Genomic DNA, 22,788 nt, shown 5'->3' with positions numbered 1-22,788 from the left:
AGGTGGGCCTGAAACAGTACATACAAACCTACATGATGTTATACAGAAGAAACCTACTGCAGCCTTGCCAACAGAAGCGTTTCTTGAGTCCATATTCAGGCTTTGCAGCATCAAAGGCCACAATGGTATGGATGGCATCAGCAATGAGCCTAGCTCAAAGGATTACTATTACACTGCCACACTAGGTCTCCAGGCTGCAGAATCTCAGCATCTAACTAGAATCACTGCGTAAATTAGATAGGGCTACGTGAAACAGCAGCACAAGATGGATATGAACAATGACAGTGTACATCCCAGTAGCACTTAAGAGAGAGATAGATAACCTCAGGAAGCACAGATATCACATATTCAGGACAGCCCATTGAATACATCGATACTGGCCCCTAACGAGGTAAGGCAGGTAGATAAGTGGAGGTAAGGAAGTGATCTATTTTCTGCTTAGCCTGAGAACTCTAGAGAAGATGTCACACGGAAAACTAGATCCTGTTTGTAATCTCCAGCAAACGGTGAGGTTTTGCATCACCATGATACAAATCACCCAGTAACATGGATTCAGACATCAGATTTACCCATTCCAAAGTAACTGTCCACCAGGAGACCAGAACTCAGGCAAGGCTTCATAGAGGGCAGTTACCTTCTCAACAGTTGATACACTGATGCAGTTAGGAAAGTAACAGCTCTTCACCCCAAATTGTGAAAACTGTCCTGCTCATGCAGTTGTCCTGCCTCTACTGACATCTTCCCTCCTTTATCACCTACACCAAAATCTCTCCTCAATGAGGAATAAGTTCCAGTTTGACCTAGACCTATAAGAAGGTGCAGGCAGCTTTCCAGACAGGAAAGCTTTTGAGTGCTAGTATGACAGAAAATCCAAGATCCAAACTCCAACCAGATCATTGTAGATATCCTTGTTCCATCCTGTGCAACACAGATGGCCTTGAAGCAGTCCTAGCTAGATGTAAGCAGCAAGAACCAGATGCCATACAGCAGTGAACCAACTTTGCAGGACATGCTGGAGGGCTGTAGCTTATGTAAGACCCTTATACAAATTATACATGCTGGTGTAGCCCTTAGGTATGCAACAGACGAACAGCCTCCTCACTTCAGCAGTCTGCATTGCTAAGAAATTTAGGAATAAGTTTCTTACTGCAAAGCACAGCTGCTGACTTGCGGTACAGAGGTGACCTGTTAATCTGGAAGATGCCCAGGGCTTCACAAGTAAGAGTCAGACTGCACTATTTAGCCTGTGCATCTATCTCACAGACACAGTGCTCCACAGAGGACTGTACTTTGGCCCTACATCTCCTTCAGCTTCTAATACACATGCTCAGTTTAGGAAGAGAGAGAACAAAAAGAACACACGCCATTAAACATCTACCTTCTTGGCCTCATCTTCCTCCTGATATAACTCAGGGTTCAGCTACAACACAGCTAAAAATCATTCAGGGAAACACGCAATAGTGTGATCTGTCCTGTCAACGTAGGTGGAATTGAAAACTGGATCTAGGCAGTGGCTTCCTTACCTGAATTAATACCTATTACAAGGGTTATAGATATAGCAATACATTTTTTCCGAAGGTTTTGAAGGTCTTATGCATCAATACCAGAAGTGGAAACATCACAGAGGCTCTCAAAGAAAGGTCTAATTTTTTGGTTTGACTTTTTGCCCCTCTGTTATTTCTGTTAGGCACACCACCACACTTGCCACCACATGAGAGATAAATATGTCTGTAACAGCTCACACTACCTGATGAATCCCATGGTGCTCTACAGAAACATGATTCATCTCAAACATCACTGTATTGGACAATAGTGATATAGCTTTCACTAACACCTACCGAAGAAAAGAGGCACTGCTTCATACTTCAAATACTAACATGTAATTCACTATTATAACCAAAGCTTTTTATTATAATTAAAATCTGCTAATTGTTAGGTTCATTTTAATCTTCCAGAAGCCTCTTCTGGAAGCTCCTCGACAGGACCAACTTTGCCTTTAGGAGCATGGTGTAGAAACTTTGGGAGTGAACAAGACCCATTTTAGATGGAAAATCAAGCTTCATCCTGAAACACAAAGCCTCAACAAAAACCACACACACAAATCACAATGATTTTTACCAGATAAAAACCAGATAAAAAATGTGGATTACAAAGGAGCTAGAAGTCTGTAACCATACTTTTTTCTTTGCTTCCACAAGCCCTATTTTTCTTTGCCAGCAACATACAAAGGATTCTCTTGCCTTTCCAGTTAGAAGTCTTGGCATCAAAGTAATACACCCTTCCAGGAACATGAACTGTCAAGATAACGGTCCCTCCTGATGTGGTACTTCAAAAGTTAAGCAGCAGCAAAACTATCCCCTCTTTCCTTCCAACACTCACAAACCTTCCCACAGAAGGTGGAATACGTACAACCTTGCCTCATTCAATGCCAGCACTTTCATACCAATTCCTTTATCTCCCCTTGCAGAGGGAAGCAGGGTACACAAACTAACAGTGCCAGAGCAAGAATGTCAGGTGCAAAGAAAATGGAAAGGCAGCAGAAATAAGCAAACTTGGGAGGAGAAACTGGAAGGCCAGGTAAGAGCGTAGTTTCTGCAGGTAAATTCTTGGCCAGAAAGAAGAAAGAGAAGTTAACTTCCAGTCTTCAGATTGTCTTCCCAGACTGAAGGCATTAGCTCTTCCCAGCATGATGTAGCACTTTCCATGCAGGAGGGCACAGGCTCCAGCCCCTTCCCATTAAATACAAGCCTTTCACTTCGGTGACACCACTAAATCCCCAGTAGATAACTTTTTCTGTTACATTTCTCATCTTCCCCAACCTTTCACACTTTAACGGCAGGATGTGGTCTTTTTTGACAGAAACTCATAAAGCCTGTGCATTAATGCAGCCGAGAGGCTAAAGGACTGCTAAAAACTCAACTAGCTCAGCTAAAAGGGTTGAGTACATTCTCATAAATATAAGTTTGTATAAATTATGATCCAAATACATATGAGAAGATGTATATTAGAGGTATTCTATACTCAAAATTTAGGTATTTAAGAGCTTCCCCAAACATTAACACTTACGTTTTGAATGACATTTCTGTTCCTGCTACTGAAATAATGCCTCTTAGGCCCTATACCATGAAAATATGTACACACACACAAAACCTTCTCTAGAAGTAATGTTCTAGAATGAATTTTTTATCATTTTGTTGAGTAACATTTAAGCACAGGACAGTGGAAAACCCAAGTGATTTTAAATATAAAGAACGCAGTCCACTGTCATTTATAATTACTAGTATGAGCATTTCCTTATGTTAATTTAGTACTCATTCTTACAAAGCAAGCACCCAATGGGAAGCCTCACATACAACTTGTTAAATGCACTGATGTATTTTAAGTAAGTGTTCATGTATTTATAGACATAACTCTCTAGAAACTGGCATTTCCTCTTACTGTCTTAAGCAGTTTCCCAGTGTAAGTGGGAGGCCTCACTCATTATGTGTATGGCCCAGGATCTATTAAAGCAGAAGAACCAAGTCAAACCCCAGCGAAGATAAGTTCTCAAATATCCAGTTTGCTAGCATAGGAACACAGCACTCTCCTTGGTGACAGAGAGGGCAACTGCACCCTGCAGGGAAGCAATATCTTGAATCTAAGATTTTAGGTTGATGTGTGCCAGTATCTTTAGAAGCAGCACTGACAGACAGTAGCTGGAGGGGTGAGCAGCTGGTGAGTGTTCTTCACAAAATAGGTAAGACAACAGTGCAAAAAGACATCAAACTAGGGAATAAGAGCATCTAAAGCTTAATCGACTATGCCGTGAATCTCAATGCATTTTTATTATTCCATGAGTCAAAAGAAGTGCTCAGAAAAGCTACAGAGGAACATTTCTTGCAGTACTTTCTCACCCAGCACAGCAAACAATACACAATAGGAATACTATAAACTAAATAACTTTGCACAGAAATTCCATCAACTCAGCCATGTGCCTATTTTAATGTTGCTATAACAAATTCACACAAGAAGACTGACTGAGTGAAACCTCTGAAGAATAAAGGGGAAAAAAAATTCAGCAGGAGACAATGTCAAAGACAATAACATGCCAGCAATACAGCTTTTTAATTGGCATGATGCAATTTTTCTTTCTAAACTAATTAATCAAATCACAATAAAGAATCAGTGAATTTGTAAGATACAAGCTACTCTTTCTGTTTTAGGTTTTCACAGTATTTTCAGAAATATCAGCTTTGACTTTTACATCACTAAGATAAAGCTCTTCATACCACTCAAGAATTAATCTTTTTGTCTCTAAGCATGATGTCACAGCCTTCTTCACATGAGTAAGCCATGCAAGGTGGACAGTTAGGCAGTGAGGACTGAGATTAGGACAATGCTAAGTATGAAACTTGTCTGGTCTGATTTCTATACTTTGAATGCAAGACTAAGAAGTGCACTGAACTAATAAATGTATGGATGTGTTTAAAGCAAAGCTATGCAACTCAATGAAGTAATTCACATGTATGCACCCAAAACCCACCAGGCAAGTCAACTGGGACCTGTGTGGACATGAGGACAAACCACCTCATGCACTACACAACACCTCACCAGCACTCCCCCCACCTGTATTATTTCAGTAGCACTATTCTATTTTAGTACAGGGTCTTAACATTATCCTCAACTCTTAAGTTGCCATCCAGAGCACAAGGGACTGATTGCTCAGGGGGCAAGTGAAGTTTAAGGGAGGTATTTTACACAGGAGATAAACAACTAAGTGCCTAATGGTACTATAGTTGAACAACTCTCCTATTGATTCTCTTTCTCAAGCCCAAAAAGCTACAAAAGGGAGCCAAGTTCTAGTTCTACCCAACCTCCCTGAGCATAAGAAGGGAAAGTAACAGAGGACAATTTCACACCACCCACCTACAGGCACTTAGCTTAGCTGAAGCTCCTTCACCTCCCTTACTGTAAACACAGAGACACAAGCTCCTTGAAAGGATAATTCAGAACAAGAAACGTTAAGGCACTTGGAAGTGTGATTTACATCAGGGATCTGTCTCTGCCTCCTCCACTGAAAAGGCAGACGCTAGTGGATTAGCCAGCTGAAACAAGACACCTAAAGGTAGATGGTGAAAGTACCACCCTGACTTCCAGATCAAACCACAAGGGGCTGTTTGAGATGTGCCGTTTGTTAGGATGTGAAAAGCAGGCAGCTGTCGTATTCTTTTTGCCCCTTCCAATTAAGGTGGGAGAGAAAGCCGAATTATATTTTAAATCTGTGAACAGTCAGCAACTATGCCAGCTACTTTACTTCAAAGAAAATGTAAAAGCACTTAACATTTAGTGTATTAGTGAGCATGAGAATACCCAGCTTTTAAAACGTTTAGTTTATGACAGAGCTTAAATTATCAGAATAACACATTGTACTGAAATGAAGTATCATCAGATTAAACTTGTCAGCAAGTACGACGTTCCTTATGTTCTGCAAGGCACTTTACATTCAGCAGAGGTGCAAGAGCAACCTTTGCATGTCTTCTATACATATAATTCAAACAGTTAAAAAAAAAAAGAGGCGAAGTTAAATATCTGTAAGATATCCAGCTCTTCCCAATATAATAAATACGTTTGATCAGTGAATTAAAAGTCACATTAAAGCACTAACTGATTTTCAAGTGGTCAGCCAGAGCTTTAACTTTCACTACCAGCCCAAAAGATTATCCACAACCTGTTCATAATTAGGTCTTACAAAGACTGAAAAATTAACTCTTATTTTTAAAAACATAAGAGACAGTTATATGCATTTATTGTAAATGTTTTAATATATTCCAAGTTTAAGCCATTGTAATAAGTGGTCAACACACTAAAATTCATATTAAAAAGACAGTCTTAGCCATCACTATAAATATACCAACAATTTTAATTAATTCACAGTAGCAGATTCATGGGTTTGCTTTTCACAATAAGTAAGTCAAAGCATACAGGAAAAATATCTCAGTTCACCTAAAAATCTGTTAGCATCAAGCAGTACAATTAGTCGTCTACACTGTAAAAAGACTATCTTATCAATGTAAGGAAAGTGGTAATTACACGGTTTTGCTTTCGTCAGAAAGATACTCGGGATTTTTTACCATTCAAACAAGAGCACTTACTATCACACATACAAGTTTTGCATATTCAGAACACAGAAAATACAAGTCAGTCTTCACAAAACAGAAAACCCTCCTCTTTCAAGGGTGCCGCGTGAATAATGAAGTCTCAGCACGAGAATACAGACACTGGCTCTTCAGCCCGAATTCAGGTGCCCTCCAAACAGTGTGAAACTAAAGCCTTTTCATCCAGCTCTGTGAAAGCAGCAGCATCCTACCGACGGGGTCAAACCCCACTACTCTCACAGCGGTCAAGGCTAGACTCCTTCTGCAGGAGAAGGAACTGTTGCCACCTCAGCAGCACGCAATCCCGGGAAAACAAAGGGGATTCCCATTGTCATTGTCTTCATCTGCAGCCGAACATCACCAGCACTAGCAAGGCAGTAGCTTGCGCAGTTATCTCCACAGCGGGCAATGTCACAACCCGACCAACAGCACAAACTACTACCTCAGCCAGGGCCCTGGTGCACTTTCCCCTTCCGAAGAGGGGAACCGAGCAGGCAGGCGCCACAGCGACGGCAAAACGCAATTAGAGAGGGGGGAAAAGCAGCAGAAAGATAAAAGGGCTCTGGGGTCCTTTGATGATCCTCTCGTCTCCTTTATCTGCTGCAGACATCAACCAGACTCCTCTCGCCTGACTGTGAAAAAGCAAAGGGAAACCCCGCCCAGCTCCCTCCCCAGCTTTGCCCTTTTCCTCGCATGACCTGAAACCGACGGGAAGAGCTTCATTCCTCAGATCCGTTACAGACCCCAGCTGGCACCGCGGAGATCGCCTTTAATTTCAAACAGGCACCGATCCGCGAGCCCTGGAACAGATGGGGCGGGGAAGGGGGGAGGAAAGGAGACAAACGGGGGTGGAGGGGGGAGACACACAGGCGGGGAGAGACAGACAGACAGAGAGACAGACAGACAGGACACCCCCCCCACCCCCCAGCCGCCCTCCCGGCCCGGGCGCTGCAGCCGCGGCCCCGCTCGCCCTGAGGCGAAGGGGCCGGGAAGGACCCCCCCACCCCCGCGACGGGGAGGGAGCCGAGCCCTCTCCGGCGAAGGCGTCGGGGAGGGGGAAGCGCTCGCCTGGCCGAGGCCGCAGACAAAGGAGGAGGCGGCGGCGGCCCCGCTCCCGGCGCGGCTCCGTCCCGCGCCGCCGCCCGCGCGCCCGGCTGAACCATAGAGAGCGCTGAGGGCGGGGGGAGAGAGGCGCTCACCCGCCGCCCACGTGACTGGACGTGTCACTCACCCGGCCGGCGCCATCTTGGGGAGGGCGGGAGGGGCGCGCTGCCCGCGGCCGGAGGCCAAGATGGCGCGGGGCGGGCGGGCGCCGCGGCTCGGAGCTGGGGAGCCGCCCCGGGACCGCGCGGGGGCGGAGCCGGGGGGAAGAGGCGCCCTTCGCCCCCGTGAGGCCCGGGGGGGCGAGGACGGTGCGTGCAGGGGAAACGCTGCTTTAACTTTGCCAATAAACTCGGGTTTGCGCTCTGAAAGGTGGAGTTTTTTAATCCCAGTACAAAACGCGGAGGCTTTTACTTCTGCCAGAGCCCAGGAAGGCCGCTCCATCCCAGAAACAGACCTCAATGAGACAACGAACACACATCTAGAAACGCTTCTTATCAAGCTGGGTTTGGCCTTCACCGCCAGCAGATCTTACAGGCAGAGCTGATAAAACAGCCACCCGTGTTGTGTTCCTGAGCAAACAAACGTGAGCTCCTATGTAAAACATGTTCTAGAATTGAATCCTGTCCACCCATCCATCTGGTACCAAATTAAAACAATGCCCGCTTCTTAAGGCCCCTGACTGCAGTTAAGAAGTTTCTTTTCCTGATTTCAGTGACAAATACACAAAAGGAGTTAGGCTAAAGAAGTTAAAAAATCATACAGTTCAAGACTCAGAATACGGAAATAACCCAGCTTGCAGCCAGACCTCCACTCAAATTCTACAGTCTTGGAGTTTCCAGTGCAAAACTATCTACAACACACGCTGAGAATAAAATGCAATGCCTTCAGTGATCCTGCAATCACTACCTTGGAAAACACCTCTTAGATCATCGAGTCCAACCATTCTGATCTGCCACTAAGCCATGTCCTCAACTACCTCATCTACCCAAATACCTCCAGGGATGGGGGCTCACCCACCACCCTGGGCAGCCTCTGCCAGTGCCCAATGACCCTTGCTGTGAAAAATTTTTTCCTGATATCTAGCCTGAACCTCCCCTGGCAGAGCTTGAGGCCATTGCCCCTTGTCCTGTCCCCTGTCACTTGGGAGAAGAGGCCAGCACCCTCCTCTCCGCAACCTCCTTTCAGATAGCTGTAGAGAGCAGTTTAAGGTCTCCCCTCAGCTTCCTCTTCTCAAGGCTGAACAACCCCAGTTCCCTCAGCCGCTCCTTGTAAGACTTGTTCTCCAGCCTCCTGAAGAGCTTATAACTCAATGATAACTCATGAGAAATCTGTAGTTGATAAAGTCATACTAGAAAGCAGCTGAAACATTGCCACCTTGAAGAAGAGAAAGAAAATACTTCATGGCCATGCAGTCCCTTGTTTTTCAAGTTGCTACCTATATGAAGCATCAAGTGCAAGTAGATTACTTGTTTAAAAGGCATTTAATCAGTGATTTTGTGTCAGAGAAAACATGCTTAAGAGTCTCTTATGTGCTTACAAAGTACATATGTTTTTGATACAGACTAAAAAGAACATTTTAAAGCTAAGAAAATGGAAGCATCCAGTAACTCACGAGTCCTTTGCTTCTGGTTCTGCAAGAGACTGCTTGGTCTTCTTCAGCCCACTTTCTCCCAGTTCCCGTTTTCCTCTGTAAAGCTGTGTAATGCTATTTCTCCCAGGGACAGTAAGAGTTAATCGTTCTGCTATTTAAGGTCAACTCAGGAGAGGCGAAGTATTACAGAGAGATTGATGCACTAAGGAATTGTGTGCTACTGGGTTAAATTGGTGTAGACATGAAAACCTAACTCAGAAAGAGAAACACAATCTAAAATTGGGAAAGTTTAAGGGTGGTTTTTTTTTTAAAAAAAAGCAATGCCTAGTTATTTTCAGACCACCTCTTACTATTACAAATTTCAGACAGATTTATTTAAACTAAGATTATATTGCAAAAGGTATTAATAGTAGCAAAACCCCCTCCATACTTACTCAAACATTGAAGTTTTTAGTTAATTCTGGGTTTTTACTTTCTTTTTTTTTACTACACTACCTTCTGTTCAAAAACAACTTCAACTATATAATGTAAAGCAATGCTTATGCAAGATTATTATTATTTCACTTGTCAATTACTTGTTTTCTTTAATCAAAGTCTCCTTTATATTTATTAATAGACTGAAATCCATCTTAACGTCATGAGTACATTTAGAAAGCTTCTTGGGTAAGAAATTTGCAACTTATATGTGAGGAAAATCATCACTTCTATGTGAAAGTAAATTGTAAATTTAAACCACTTCTATGGGATGTATTTAATTATTTATAACAAGGGGCAGTTAAACAGTAGTAAAATACTGTTTTCTTTTGGAAGTTTGGTAAATTTATTAATTGAAATATTTGTGGTCTATCATGTATAGGCAGAATTTGTTATTTTTATATTATTAGATATCACTAAAAACTAACAGCATACTCAGCACACACCAAAATTTATTACATGGCAAATTAGACCATCTACACTGATACTTAGTTTGTGGATTTACGTTTATCTAAATCTTTAAGTCTGAAAAGTTATTAAAGCAGACCCTGGGAAGCAGTAACAAAGGAACTAAAAGGGTCAGGCAATGTGCAAAGCTGCAGATGAGTTCGGGTAGCAATCTGCAAGCTTGCAGACCCTGATGGTTTTTGGAAACATCCACCTTGCTGATTCCCTCACACTGTCCCACATCTTGTAACGCAAAGCTCTGAAAGATTTTGAAGATTGATTCCTTTAGTTAGTTTCAGTAATTCAAGTCTTCTTTACTGAGAACGTGAATATGCAACAATTTTCAAAGTCATGCTTACTAGCAAACAGTTTTTCCTCAGAGATGAGAAATTAAAGTGACAAAAATAAGCATTCAGGCACCAACTTACAGGTATCAAAAGCAACTGTAACCTTGCTGACCTGAAACAATTGGGTAGAAAGCAGCAGGTAAATGTTTTATAAAAAACAGACATTAAAATTCTCTGATAAGGAGCATACAAAAGCGTAGCAGGACTGGAAATGTTTATTTCAGTTTACTGAGTTCATGAATGCAATGTCATGTACTCATCCAAACTGGGGAACCTATGTAAAAACAAAATAGATCCATAGCAAGGGGAATTTAATGTTCAAGAAGAGCTCTATTTTCTACACTAACAGTAACTGTTGAGCTCTTGAACCTTCATCCAAGTATTTAGACTAATGCTGTGACTAAAAGGAAGTCGTATAACATGTTGCCTCTTTCAGAGACAGGATACAACAAATAAATACTTGAATGTGATCTCAATAAAGGGAAAAAAAGCAGCTAAGCCTCAGAGTTGGCCCCTACAAAGGATATGTAATAAACCAAAAAGTAAACAAAAGCCCATTATGAAAATGCTCTTTCCCCCAAGCTCAAAAAAACCCCTACAGCACCATCAACATGTTGCAACAGCAGCGTCGGTTGCATTTACCGTGGCTCGCTGAGACTCTGACGGAGATTTATCTTCCTGATTTTGAGATGTCTAAAGTAAACTGGAAATGAAAAACCACGAAACACCATATGCCTAAGCCTAAAGTAGTTGTCCCGTGCTCCCACAGCAAGAACTGGCACTTCCACATAGCAACTTGTATGACTTCTTTTAGGATGGAATGGATCTCCTGCTAGCCGTGCCTATTTTGTCTTCTCTCATTGCAAATGAAAGCCAGGCGCGTTAATCTTGGAGAAGACCTCAAAATTTTAGTTGCCTAAATCTCAGAAGATGAATCTAACTTGTGCCTCTCAAAGCAAATACTCTATACTGCCTCTCGTAAGTTTTATTACAGGACAAATTATTTCTGTCTTGGAAGGGAGCTATGTTTTAAGCCTTATTTTTGCATCTGTAGTTCTCTCTCGTAAAAGATTTTTTTTTTTACTTCACTAGCAATTATTTAAATGTTTGTTCTCATTTAAATATAATCATTGCAGTAAGACTGGCAGCCTTTTATAACTAGGGAATACATTTTATGTAATTAACAGTTCTATAGCTTATTAGATGCTAAATAGTTACATTTTATCAGAAGATGGTATATTTTTCTTTAATACTTCATTAGTTTCCACAGTGCTGTCTTTGGATGCAAAGTAGAATAATATTAAAAACAGTATTCAAAATAATCCTTTCTTAGATTGATCAGTTTTAAATGTATTAGATACATTGATGAAACATATCTTGTTAACTAAGAGAACATAACTGATTGTTTCTGGTTGACGCTGCCTTCAGCTTTTAAATACAGAAGATTTCACCTTCACAGATCTCTGCTATGCACGCAGTGGGGAAAAAAAACCAAGCTTTTTTCCATTCCTAATTTGTTTCCAAGTTTGAACTTGTTTGAATTGAGCTGGCTAAAGTGACCTTGAAGGAGCACCTACTGCTATCCAAGTGTGAGTTGTAGCACTTCAAGGACCTGTTTCCCAATTGTTTCTCTATAAAAGAGGGTTTTGTGCTACTCCATTCATCAGCTCAGTGCATTCCTTTTAAGGCTTTGGCAACACATAACCGCTTAAAATTTTAAGATATTATAGTGTATAGAAGTATAAAAGAGGTTATTGATTCCATAATTTAAGAGAAAATATTAATTTGAATCAGTCTTTTCTAAAATAAATTGTTATCTTTCCTCATTTGTTCTAGGGCAGCACTATCTGCAGACTCCAGGGCTGCTTTCAGTGGGAAGGTAGTACCATATTGTGCTACAACATCAAGCCCTGAGGCATGAACAGATGCTCAGTAAGTAGATCGGCAAGTAATAGTTGTGATGTACTTCAGAAACCCCTTCTTTGTACATGTACATATCAGCAGTACTATGCACATAATATCCCTGCCCCCTTCTATGTTTTCTTATAAGAGAGGCTGATCAAAACCAGACTGCCTTGAGTGCTTTTTAAAGGTCCTCTCTTGTTGGCAATTCAGTTTTGGCTGCCATTTTTCTGTGGAACCTCTCAGTCCCTTCCCTAATGACCAGGCATTAGTCTGTAATGTAATGAGGTAAATACATGTGAGTCTTCTGGCAAGGAAGCCAGAAACATACACAATTCCTTGGTGACTTTAATAGTTCCAAGTAAGAAATAGTTAACGTTAAAACCAATAAACCAGGCGATGTCAAGTTTCAAGTAGTTTCTCATCCTCACCAGCCTCTGCAGTCTTGAAGCTGTCAGCTTTAGAAGTATGAGTGGTCATGGAGACTCATGCCAAAACCAAGGCAGATATTGTGTATGCAGAGAGCAGCAGTTATGATTTCCATTCGAAGATCGGGGTCTTCAAAACAAAACTACCAAGATGCCAAACAGATATAAAGGATTTTCTTTTATCTTTATCTATTGGAAGTCCCTTATAAAAACAAAACAGCTCAAAAATCCTTCAACAGCATTAAACTGACAGTCAGTATGGGCTAAGGCTTTTGAGCATGTTTCAACATTGCAGTATTTTTGATTGAAGAAAAACACGGAAGCTGTATTTAACTCATCCTTTCCATAAGGAGCATGCTTCAGGTGAAGAGAGGACTACAGTGCTGACAAAGGAGATTCCTTAAGGAGTTCTTAAGGTAGGCATGTGGAGCACAAATGGGAATAAATGTGTTAACATGGAAAGGAAAGTGTATCGTACTGATTTTAAAAATAAGCTTATCTAAGAACTCCTCTAAATGTAGATTATAAAGGAAATGCAAGTAAAGAACACTCATCTCTTGCTAATAAAACACTGCAATTAGCATAGTAAGCATGCGGGTACCTTACCGTTTTTATCAAATCTGTTTCATAATCAAATACATAACTACTTAAATAAGGACCTTAGAAACATAAGGATCGTTTTTCAGCATGTTACTGTCTAATTGATAGGACACAAGGACTATCACATTGAGTCAGAAAAGTGGACAGTAACTAATGCATTGCAGTTCTGCTATTTGATGCATTCTACAATGCAACACAGAAACCCTAACCTGCTGGTAATACCACTCCATACTATTTTTTATTGCAAAGATTCCATCCTGTCTGTAATATACCCCTTATTTCTTTAAGACTTAACATAGATTAGTTAAAATCTTTTAAAACAATGTGAGTAGAGATCAGATGTTTGATACAGAACTGAAAAATGAAGACTTATTTAAAGCTTTGACTGGATGATTACACAATGACAATTACACAATCACTGTGTAGATTAAACATTATTAAATTACAGATTATGCACAGAAATTTATGCTAAAAAGCTGATAAGAATTTTAATTTTTAATTGCTGAAAAGATGTTAAGAAAACCATTGCAAAACATGTTTTCAGATCTAGTTTCTTGGTGGTGCTAATGACAGCTATTTGCACTGACAGCCATTTTAACACTGGAGCAATTTTCTAGGGAAAATCATCAAAACTGTTTTGAAATTCAAGTTTCCTATCCAAGAAAGGTGGCAAAATTAAATGGAAAAACCTCACTGCTGCTTAGCAGCAGCACATTGCAGTCATGCTGACGAATTGCATCCTGGCTTTTGGGAAACCATTTTGCTAGCTGAGATGCTGAGTTATAATCCTGTTTTCTAGCATTCTTATCTCTATCGATTTGCTACCAATTTAGTAAGCCCACTCTCTTATCCTTATATTGTATTCAGAGAAGCTACATGCAGAATCCTTTGTATGTAGTGCACTCTGCCCTTGACTAACTAATACTCGATTTTTTTACGGTCCTGTCTGCTTGGCTAGACTTTGTTTCCTTGGTTTGCTTATAAAGGTGTTACGTGAAATAATGTCCATAGCCTTCCTAAAATTGAGATTTAGCAACTAGTTCTTATCTCCATCCACAAGCTTTGTCAGTTTTTCATAGAAAGAAATTAGACTGGGCTTATGGGACAAAATCATGGCAAACACTTATCAGTTATGCATATTGTGGATACCTTGCTGATGCTAACAACAGATTTTTATTTTTAATTCTTGGGGAAAAGAACTATGAACAAATGGCAGGCCATTTGATCTGTGATTTACATCTTCTCCATTTTGTCCTTAAGAAGTTTTAAAACTGTTTTTGCTTTTTTTTTGCAGTCATCTGGTATTTCTCTTGGTTTATATTAGTTTTCAAAGATGATCTTAAAAATGCTGAAGTTCCTCAGATTGGCTCTTCAAATACCAGGAAGAAACTATACAAGCCCAGTCAATTTGACAACACATAACCAGCTTCTGTCCCTTTTTCTAGGTAAGCTGCTTCGGTTGTTATCACACAAGCAGTACACTGGCAGCTGGTTTTTTACTTTTTGGATCAGTCATCATTACAACAAACTAAAACGTTCAACACAAATTGCAAATCTGAAGCAAACTCACAATCACTTGATGTTAATAGCTACTCTCTTTCAAGCAGTAAGCACTTTTGTTAGTGCCAGTCTTTTAATATGTATTTATTCTCTGTTAGTTGGCTGCTTTACCTCATCTACTTTCATCCCTGTTAACACTGTTCTTTGGTGGTAACTGAATTTCCACCTTCTGCAGGTTTTGAAGTCAATTAAACTCCTCCTTTAACTAAGTTGGTTTCTTACTACATCTAGTCTCCATCACCTGCACTGGGATGGTTATACTTTTAATCATGACCTTTGCACCTCCAAGAAACTCAGTTCCTCTCTTACCTCAGACTTGTCTTCTGTGAGATCTTACCTATCAGTTTTCTGAAGTCTACCTTCTTGAAGTCCAGTGATTTTTATTTTGATGTTTTCCCTCCACCCTGAGTCGTGAATATTTAATTTCACTATCTTTCTTACATGAGTTGTCTTAAATCATCAATTTTTTTCCTCACTTTCTGCTGCTGTAGCCATTCTTGATCCCAGCAGCTGGTTCCTAGAGAGTGTAACACTGTCTGTCCTAAATTAGACAGCATGACATAAATCCAAACAATACAACTCAGCTATGAAACAAGACTTACATTTGACAAGTTCTTAAAATATGCAACTTTCATATGAAGAAAGTGTGCTTATACAGGAAGCATGCTTCAATGCTGGTGCACAAGTCCTGCTGAAGCCCTCTGTTTGAGAAGGTTTTTTTTTGAGATTTGAGATAAACTAAATACTGCACAGACCTTACTAAATTTATTCATAACCTGCAGCCAGGAAAAACTGCCCATATCCTGTTAGCCTTGAAATGGACAGAGCTAGTTACTAAGCTGCAGGAATCAGTGACATCTCAAAAAATTTACATCCCTACTTGATCATTTTTAGCTAAAGATGCTAGAGATGCAAATTCTGAATCTCACCAGCATGTGCAAACACTAAGCATTAAGAATATTTTTTTTAAAAGGCCAGGCTCACAATGAGCCCCACACATTACCAGAGAATATTTTATTGATAAAACTGGAAGGCATTCCTGAGAATTCTTCAAGCAACAAAATCTCAGTTCACTAAGCTAACGGGAGAAGAAAAATGTTATTCATTGGTACCGCACAAGTCACATTCTCATAGCTGACTCCTTCACAACACTACACACATACTATACGCATGTACACAAATGATCATGTTTTGTGATACTCCCCTTACCCCTTGAAAACTGACAGGAAGAGCAATGACAGAAGGAAAGATCAGAATAGATGGACACAAAATACACATTTTATTTTCTGCATCCCTGGAAATTAGGGTCAGTTCTGCTAGTGATAATTTGGTAGGTATTGTAGAACGTGTCTGCCCACATAGGAAACAAGTGGCAAACTGCAGTTCTGTGAGTAGCAAGCTGCAGTTTTGATGTAAGCTATGAGAAAGACATGGAACGGAGCTGTACAGAAACAGATGAAGAAAAAATACGGGTTCTTCCTTCCCACCCCCAAGAACAGTAGCATCCTGAAGTTAATTTCTGTAGAATACAATGATGACTAGTACTTGTGTTTGCCACATGCTGAGGAAAAGAAAGGCATTAACCTCACTAAAAATATCCTGCCGAAGAGTTCAAGGCCAGCTATGAGAATGTTTGCTCTTTGGCAAGAAGAAACAACTCAACGTGGGGAGAAAAAAAGTACAAACTCCAAAACCCATCTGTGGGATAGGATGATAAACCACTGGAGCTTTATAGACTAATCTCCTACTTGCCCTTATAAATAACTAAAAGTGTCCATGTATTTCATGTGGCTTAATGCTCAGTAACGTACCACAGTTCACCAGTGAAACAGGCAGGGAAGTGAACATACGTACAAGGGAAAAAATGGATATCCAGTTAGATAAGCATCTGTGATGATAAGCAAATAAGTACTATGGGTAACTTCTATGAATTATACTTTTTGTCAGAATTTCTCACATTGAGGCATCTGTTCTTTTTTCTTAACTGGAGTTACTATGTAATCTTAAATCCTTGCATACATTAAGGCAATGGTCAGGGCATTGAGATACACAAGTTTTCCCAAGTAATCCAAAATCTTTACAGAAATTGTCAAATAATCTGTGAGACCCTCAAACTTTCTCTTTAGATTCCCAATCCATGTCTTTAATTTAAAGTTGGGGAGAAGAAGAAAAAAGGTGACGATCGTGTTTACGTTCAATAAGCAATTAATGCTTATCATTTAACTTCCAGCTGATGTATTTCTACACCGTCAGCAGTACCACTTCCCTAGCTGGTTTCAGTGACAATGCCAATCCCAATCCTTAAAATGTCCAGGTGTCTTACTTCTCATGACTAAGCAACCCTACAGACTTGAAAACCTACTCAATAGGTAATGTTAAATTAAATTAAATTTCTTCTTGAAGAAATGTGTAAAAATGAGAAATTTAAATATTCTGTCTGCATCAAAGAAGCCCTGAGAATATTTAGCAAAATGTACAAACAGAAAAAAGAAACTGATACTCCAAGTTGGAAGAAATATTTGAGCGCTGGACAAGAAGGCACAGTAAAGGGAATAATTCTTATTCACAGACAAAATCAGTCAATGAAAACCCTCTTCTAAACTAAATAGCTTTGGTTTTAGTTATCCAACTACTTATATGGAATATAAGAAAGCTGGTTGAATATGGTCATCCTCACCTTGCAGGGCCAAAAAGTGGCTTAAATAGCACAGATATTCATTTTGTAATTGGGAGGAAAGGAAGGGAAGTTAGCTCCTCGACAGTTTCTTCCAAAACCTTTTGAAGATTAATGCACATGGGTGGTAGAGTATTGTGAGCTCTTGAGTCAGGAAAGACTTATACACCTCCTTTTTAAAATACAGACAGAGCTGAAGATTTGCTTCATTGGACAGAATGTATCTGTGTTATCACTGAAAAATCAGTTAGAAACTAATCAGAAACAAATTCACCCAGTTTGGTCTGCACACCTCTTTCCAGAAATTCTTGTTAAGATAATATATTGTAAATCAAAATAATACCCTTCTTTCCTGTCCTACACTTGGTTTCTTTAATGACCTCATAGATGTAGATTCCACTAATTAAGAAAGCAGCTACCAGGTTTTCACTTTCAGAGTATGGATAATCTTGTTATCTATGTGGGACCCAGTTCTGCATGATACTGGCACGGCTCCTCCAGAGAAGCTATTTGACATAAATTCTTTTAATGGGAAGCATTTGTTTCCTTAATGTAAACTCTGTGTTCTCTAAAAACTATCCACGTTTGACAAATAAGTTCCGTGCAACTTCAGTCACAGAGAAATGCACAAGCTCTTGAAGCCTCTCTAATATTTACTAAACTTTGAAACAGAAAGCTTTTAAAAAGGACCATAAACTGGAGCCTTATGTGAGCAAGCTGTTCCGAGCTGTGCTCCTATGACAGTATTCACGCAGGGCATTTCTAAACCTGACTAGTTTATGATGGCTTCAATGTGAAGCTCCTCCTACCACTTCTGTATCTATTCACACGTACCAATCCATGTCTATTTAATCCAGGAAAAGGTAAAGCAAACAGATATAATACCATTTCTTATGCATGATAATCTCTTTTAATATCTACAAAAGACTTGAAGGAACAAAAGCCTACCGGGAAGCTCTGGAATTCTCAAATCCATAGAAAGGCACCTGTCCTTTTTTTTTCTTTTTTTTTTTACATTTGGCCTTTGTGCTTTCGTATCACAGGTTAAAAATATGTGAGTACAGATGAAATGTTATTGAAATCATAATTAATGGTTTAATGATAAGAGTTTAAGTCCTAAGTCACAAACTTTAAAAACAATACTATTAAAAGTGTTTTGCTTCAATTGTGTATTACGCGAAAATGAAACAAATTCACATTTACATGACAAATTTTACTGCGCTTCTAAATGAGTAACTATCTTCAAAAATACACTTCTCATGGTTTTGTATCAGACACAGTTTATAATTAAAAGATTAGAACAATTTTTTTGGGTTGAAAAGACATTACAAAACAAAGCACTTAAAATTATTGAACAAAATATTACAGCCAAGTATTTCAGATATTTGAAATCTCCTTTCTTGGGTCATGATTCAAAGACTGTGATACCTGCCAAGAAGGTCAAAAAAGGCTGACAACCCCCACGTATGTGTTTTTTTTAAAGCAAGGCTAGAACTACAAAAATGGATGAAGAACAAACATCTTGAAACAAATACATTATGAAGTGAGGTATGGTAGTGTTGAAGTGCTACAGTGGATTTCTGCATATTCAAACTTATTTCAGGTAACTACTTTAAAGTTTGAGATCAGCAGACTCCTGACTGCTTGCTGCAATCATTTGTCGTATGACCCTTTCTTAGATGTCCAATGGCCACAGAGAAGATACATTCAATTAAGCAAAAACTAACAACATGATCAGATATGAGTGAGCATATCTGGCAATTTAGAAGGCAAACTGTAAGTAAAAATGCAAGCATACAACTTATTCATAATAAATACATTTTCAAGCATTTACCATTATTAATATTTTAAAAAGAATTTAAATAATAAATGCAACTATTTTATACAGAACTGTACCATTTATTATACACACAAGGATATCAGTTCCCTTTGTTTACAAAGGCTGGTTACAGAGATATGGAATGTTACAGTACCATCTTGCATAAAATTTTAGTACAATTCGTACTTCAAAAAAAGGGTGCAAAACACCAGCCTAATAAATCTGACTGAATTGAAATATTTTTAATTACATCATTAACACATACACAACAAGCTGTACATAAGCCCACTTTTCAATCACCACTTCAAGATACTGTAGCAAGTACATTAGATTATAAATGATTCCAACTATTCAGTTAAATTTATTAAAGGTTTGCACTGCTACTCACTCTGGAACCTTTGAGAGATAGCCTGTACTTGTGGATTGCTGAGCTCTTGTTAGTACAGTTAAAAGGCAGTCAGCACTGGTTGCCAAAGTACTAGTAACAAGAGATTTCCTCAGAGAAACTTCACCCAGAAACAAACATTTTTGGATACTTTTTCCTTCAAAAATAATAATAAAAAAAAGTTTTATGGGGTCAAGACTCTCCGTTCTGTACCTTGGATGCTGGTGGATGCATGAAGTCCTTAAAGGGAACGAGTGCCTCTTTCAAAGCAGAGCATACTTCTGAGGATGAGCAGGTGATACATTCTACTAAAGTCGGGTACAAGGCAATAACTTGTGCCCATGTATTAGCATCAACTGCAACAAAGAAAAGAACAGATTTGAATCACTCACTTCCTTTGCATATTCTTACAACAGATTTTTTTCCCAATACTTGAAGAAATAGGGGCACAAATAGGTGCCTGAACATGGGTGCACTGTGCTTTATAAGACACTACGAGATCTCTACAGGGCTGTCAGATATGTCGCAGGATTTGTGCCCCACACTTTTTATGGAGCAGCAGCTGGAAGCCAGATGTGATATCCATAAAACTGTGCTACACACCTGTGTTTCTACACGCGAGTCATTTACTGTGTTTTCTGGATGAAGAACTGACAAACTGAAGATACTGCTTTATTAAATCCATCACACACACACACATTTCCTGCCTGCTTTTCTCACCTATTGACAGAAAATATAATTGGACACACATTTCACTTTTGGAAACTTGTCAGCAATGAGGGCTTCTATTAATTTCAAACCAGTACAGCTGGTTTAACTAAGACTCCAACTAAATTTTCTGGTGGGAACTCTCTATGCATACAGTAGATACAGCTCACAGGAAGAAGAGGAGACACAACCAAAAATGAAGCTGAGGTCTTCCATTTAGTTCAGCCCTTTAAATACATCTATCAACCATTTACTTGGGCATCAATGAGCTAAGACATCTTTCTCAACAGAAGGTACTAGAGCAAAAAGGGAGGGGAAGCAAGTATCTAGCAACCTACTTGTGCATTTAACTTGTACAGCCCTTTACTTGCAGAGCACACCTATGTGAATGTGATCCATAGCAACCTATAGAGATATCATGAGAAGAACAAGGATCTAGCAAGACTATATATATTTAAAATTTCTACTAACATCTTATGGCAGATTTTTTGTTTGATTTTAGAAGACACCAATCTCTATCTAAGATACTAGAAATCGAACTTTTTTATTATATTACACATACATTGGCACCTTATACTTCTAGGTAAACTGGAAAAAACTTTGTGGTTTTTTTGGTTTTTTTTTGGCCTACCTGACATCTACCTATGAACAGAATTACAAACTACTGAATGTTATGGATTACGCTTTTCTTTCCAATTTGTGTAAAGATTACTACAGGAAAGAATAAGTATGTCCCTGTGGCAGATATAACATTATGTTGTTTAGAACCATGTCGTTTAACAATAACTTACCATTTTCAGGTTGAGTTTTTTTAAGTGAGTCTATGAGAGTACTGACAGCTTTTAAAACAAATATGATCTCTGTTACTTGTTGCCTACAAAGGGAAAAATGAGAGCCGTCAAATACTGATTTTTGTCTCAAGAGCATCAGTTTGCTATGAAACTTACATAACATTAAAAAAAACCCCTCATAATGGAAACAGCAACAATGAAGCCTACCAAAAAAGGATATTTAGAGATTAATTTGTCTTTCACTTTCCCACTATCATTCTGTTGTCTCAGCTAGTGTAGCTTTAAATTTGATACTGGAAATAGCAGCATACACATCTCAATATGGAAATATGCATGTGTATGATTAACTGTAACATAAAAATAATCGATTTAATTATGCATTATCAAAACCTTCAAAAGTTAAGGGACACTTCAGTCAATTTTTCTGTTTCAAGAACAATTACTTGAGTGATGATTCACAATGCTGCTGTTTGGGTATTTGATCTTATTTTTGAGTAGATTCTACCTCTCATTTTAGAAACTATACATAGCCCTACTGCAAATAAAGAGAAATCAGATTTCACAAATATTACCTTATAGATATCAGAAACATTGTTTCAATAACCGAAAATGTTAGTTACTAAGTCATATTCCTATTATGTATGTAACAGCACTGAATACGACCATTATTACCTAAAGCTTTTTCAACAAAAAAATTGGTTTCAACGTTTTCTTTGAAATGTCTTCCCCATAAACATTCCCCTGGCTTTAAATTTCACTCCCCAACACACAATGTTTTTTTTATGATTGAGTGATACTTTGAATGCAACCTTCTTCTCATAAAGTACTGGTAATACCTTTCATTTCCAAAAGACAATGTACATACCGTGGAAGAGGACATTTGCCACTCAGTCTCTCATCTTCTATGTAGCGATGCAATACATCCTGTGACCTTTTCAAGAGCACAGAAAGTGCCATTCTAGAGATGTAGCCTTCCTGAGGAGTCGTGACTTTATTACTGAATGAAAACTGGAGCAGTGTTTCAAAACACACCTTGGAAAATTCTTCTCTCATTCGAATATCTATTTCAGCTTCTGTCAAAGCAAAATGTTGTATTTAGTTGTGCAACGTGCATGGCAGTACACTAAATATTGCACTTCAAACAGCTTATTGTATTTCACAAAAAGGTTATCGCTCCTTTAGTATTAAAAAAAGATTAACAGTGATATGAACAAATATTAAGAATACATTCTAAGAAAAAGGCAACTATGCAATAGTCATAAATTAAGTTCCAAAAACAAAAGATGAAATAAGCAACATGTTTGATAATGTATCACCTAGTTCACATTGCTTTAATAATAAAATATATTAAATCAATTACAAAAAAAACCCAGCAACCCCAATTCTATATCAGAAGAACTAATATTTGGTACTGTACAATCCAAATATTTTTCTCTGTAATGGCTTATGTTCACTTCATTCATCTTTCCCCAGAAAACATAACTGTTTCTTCTTGAAGGCAGAGAAAGTACCTGGTTAGGTACACCACTGAGTTACACTATGGTCGTTTTGTTTTTTAAGAACAGGATATTATGCCCATCTTATAACTGTCTGAACTTGTCAGAGGTATTTCATCTGGCACAATGAAAAACAAACTATGTAGAAAGCATAAAAATAAAGTAAAAGAAGTACAATGTTATATATGATACTGACCAAGAAGTAAGGAAATAATTTTTAAAAAACTGCAAGAAATGCTCAGCACCTTCCATAAAAAACCGTCATAGTTTATAAAAACAAACTGAATATCCAACAGTCTATACTGAATACCTGCCGCAGAATTTCAAG

The 22,788-nt window shown here is 38.9% G+C and overlaps 1 protein-coding gene across 3 annotated transcripts in view; it reads right to left on the bottom strand.

Moving 5' to 3' along the window:
• The window catches only part of MON2 (MON2 homolog, regulator of endosome-to-Golgi trafficking), a 101,110-nt gene that overhangs the window by 11,899 nt on the left and 66,423 nt on the right, over positions 1-22,788 (bottom strand). Inside the window, exons 32-35 of one of the 3 annotated variants that reach the window (XM_069852359.1) lie at positions 21,830-22,037; positions 20,965-21,047; positions 19,679-19,821; positions 18,088-19,558 (exon numbers count right to left, since the gene is read on the bottom strand). In XM_069852359.1, coding sequence (XP_069708460.1) covers positions 19,538-19,558; positions 19,679-19,821; positions 20,965-21,047; positions 21,830-22,037 — 455 coding nt within the window. In that variant the 3' untranslated portion in view covers positions 18,088-19,537. Of the gene's footprint in view, positions 1-18,087; positions 19,822-20,964; positions 21,048-21,829; positions 22,038-22,788 lie in introns of those variants that run through there. The other 2 variants (XM_069852369.1, XM_069852379.1) reach the window with 2 other exon arrangements.

The sequence above is a fragment of the Phaenicophaeus curvirostris genome, chromosome 1, assembly GCF_032191515.1.
Source record: "Phaenicophaeus curvirostris isolate KB17595 chromosome 1, BPBGC_Pcur_1.0, whole genome shotgun sequence".
Lineage (NCBI taxonomy): Eukaryota > Metazoa > Chordata > Aves > Cuculiformes > Cuculidae > Phaenicophaeus > Phaenicophaeus curvirostris.
This window is presented reverse-complemented; position numbering and strand designations above follow the sequence as displayed.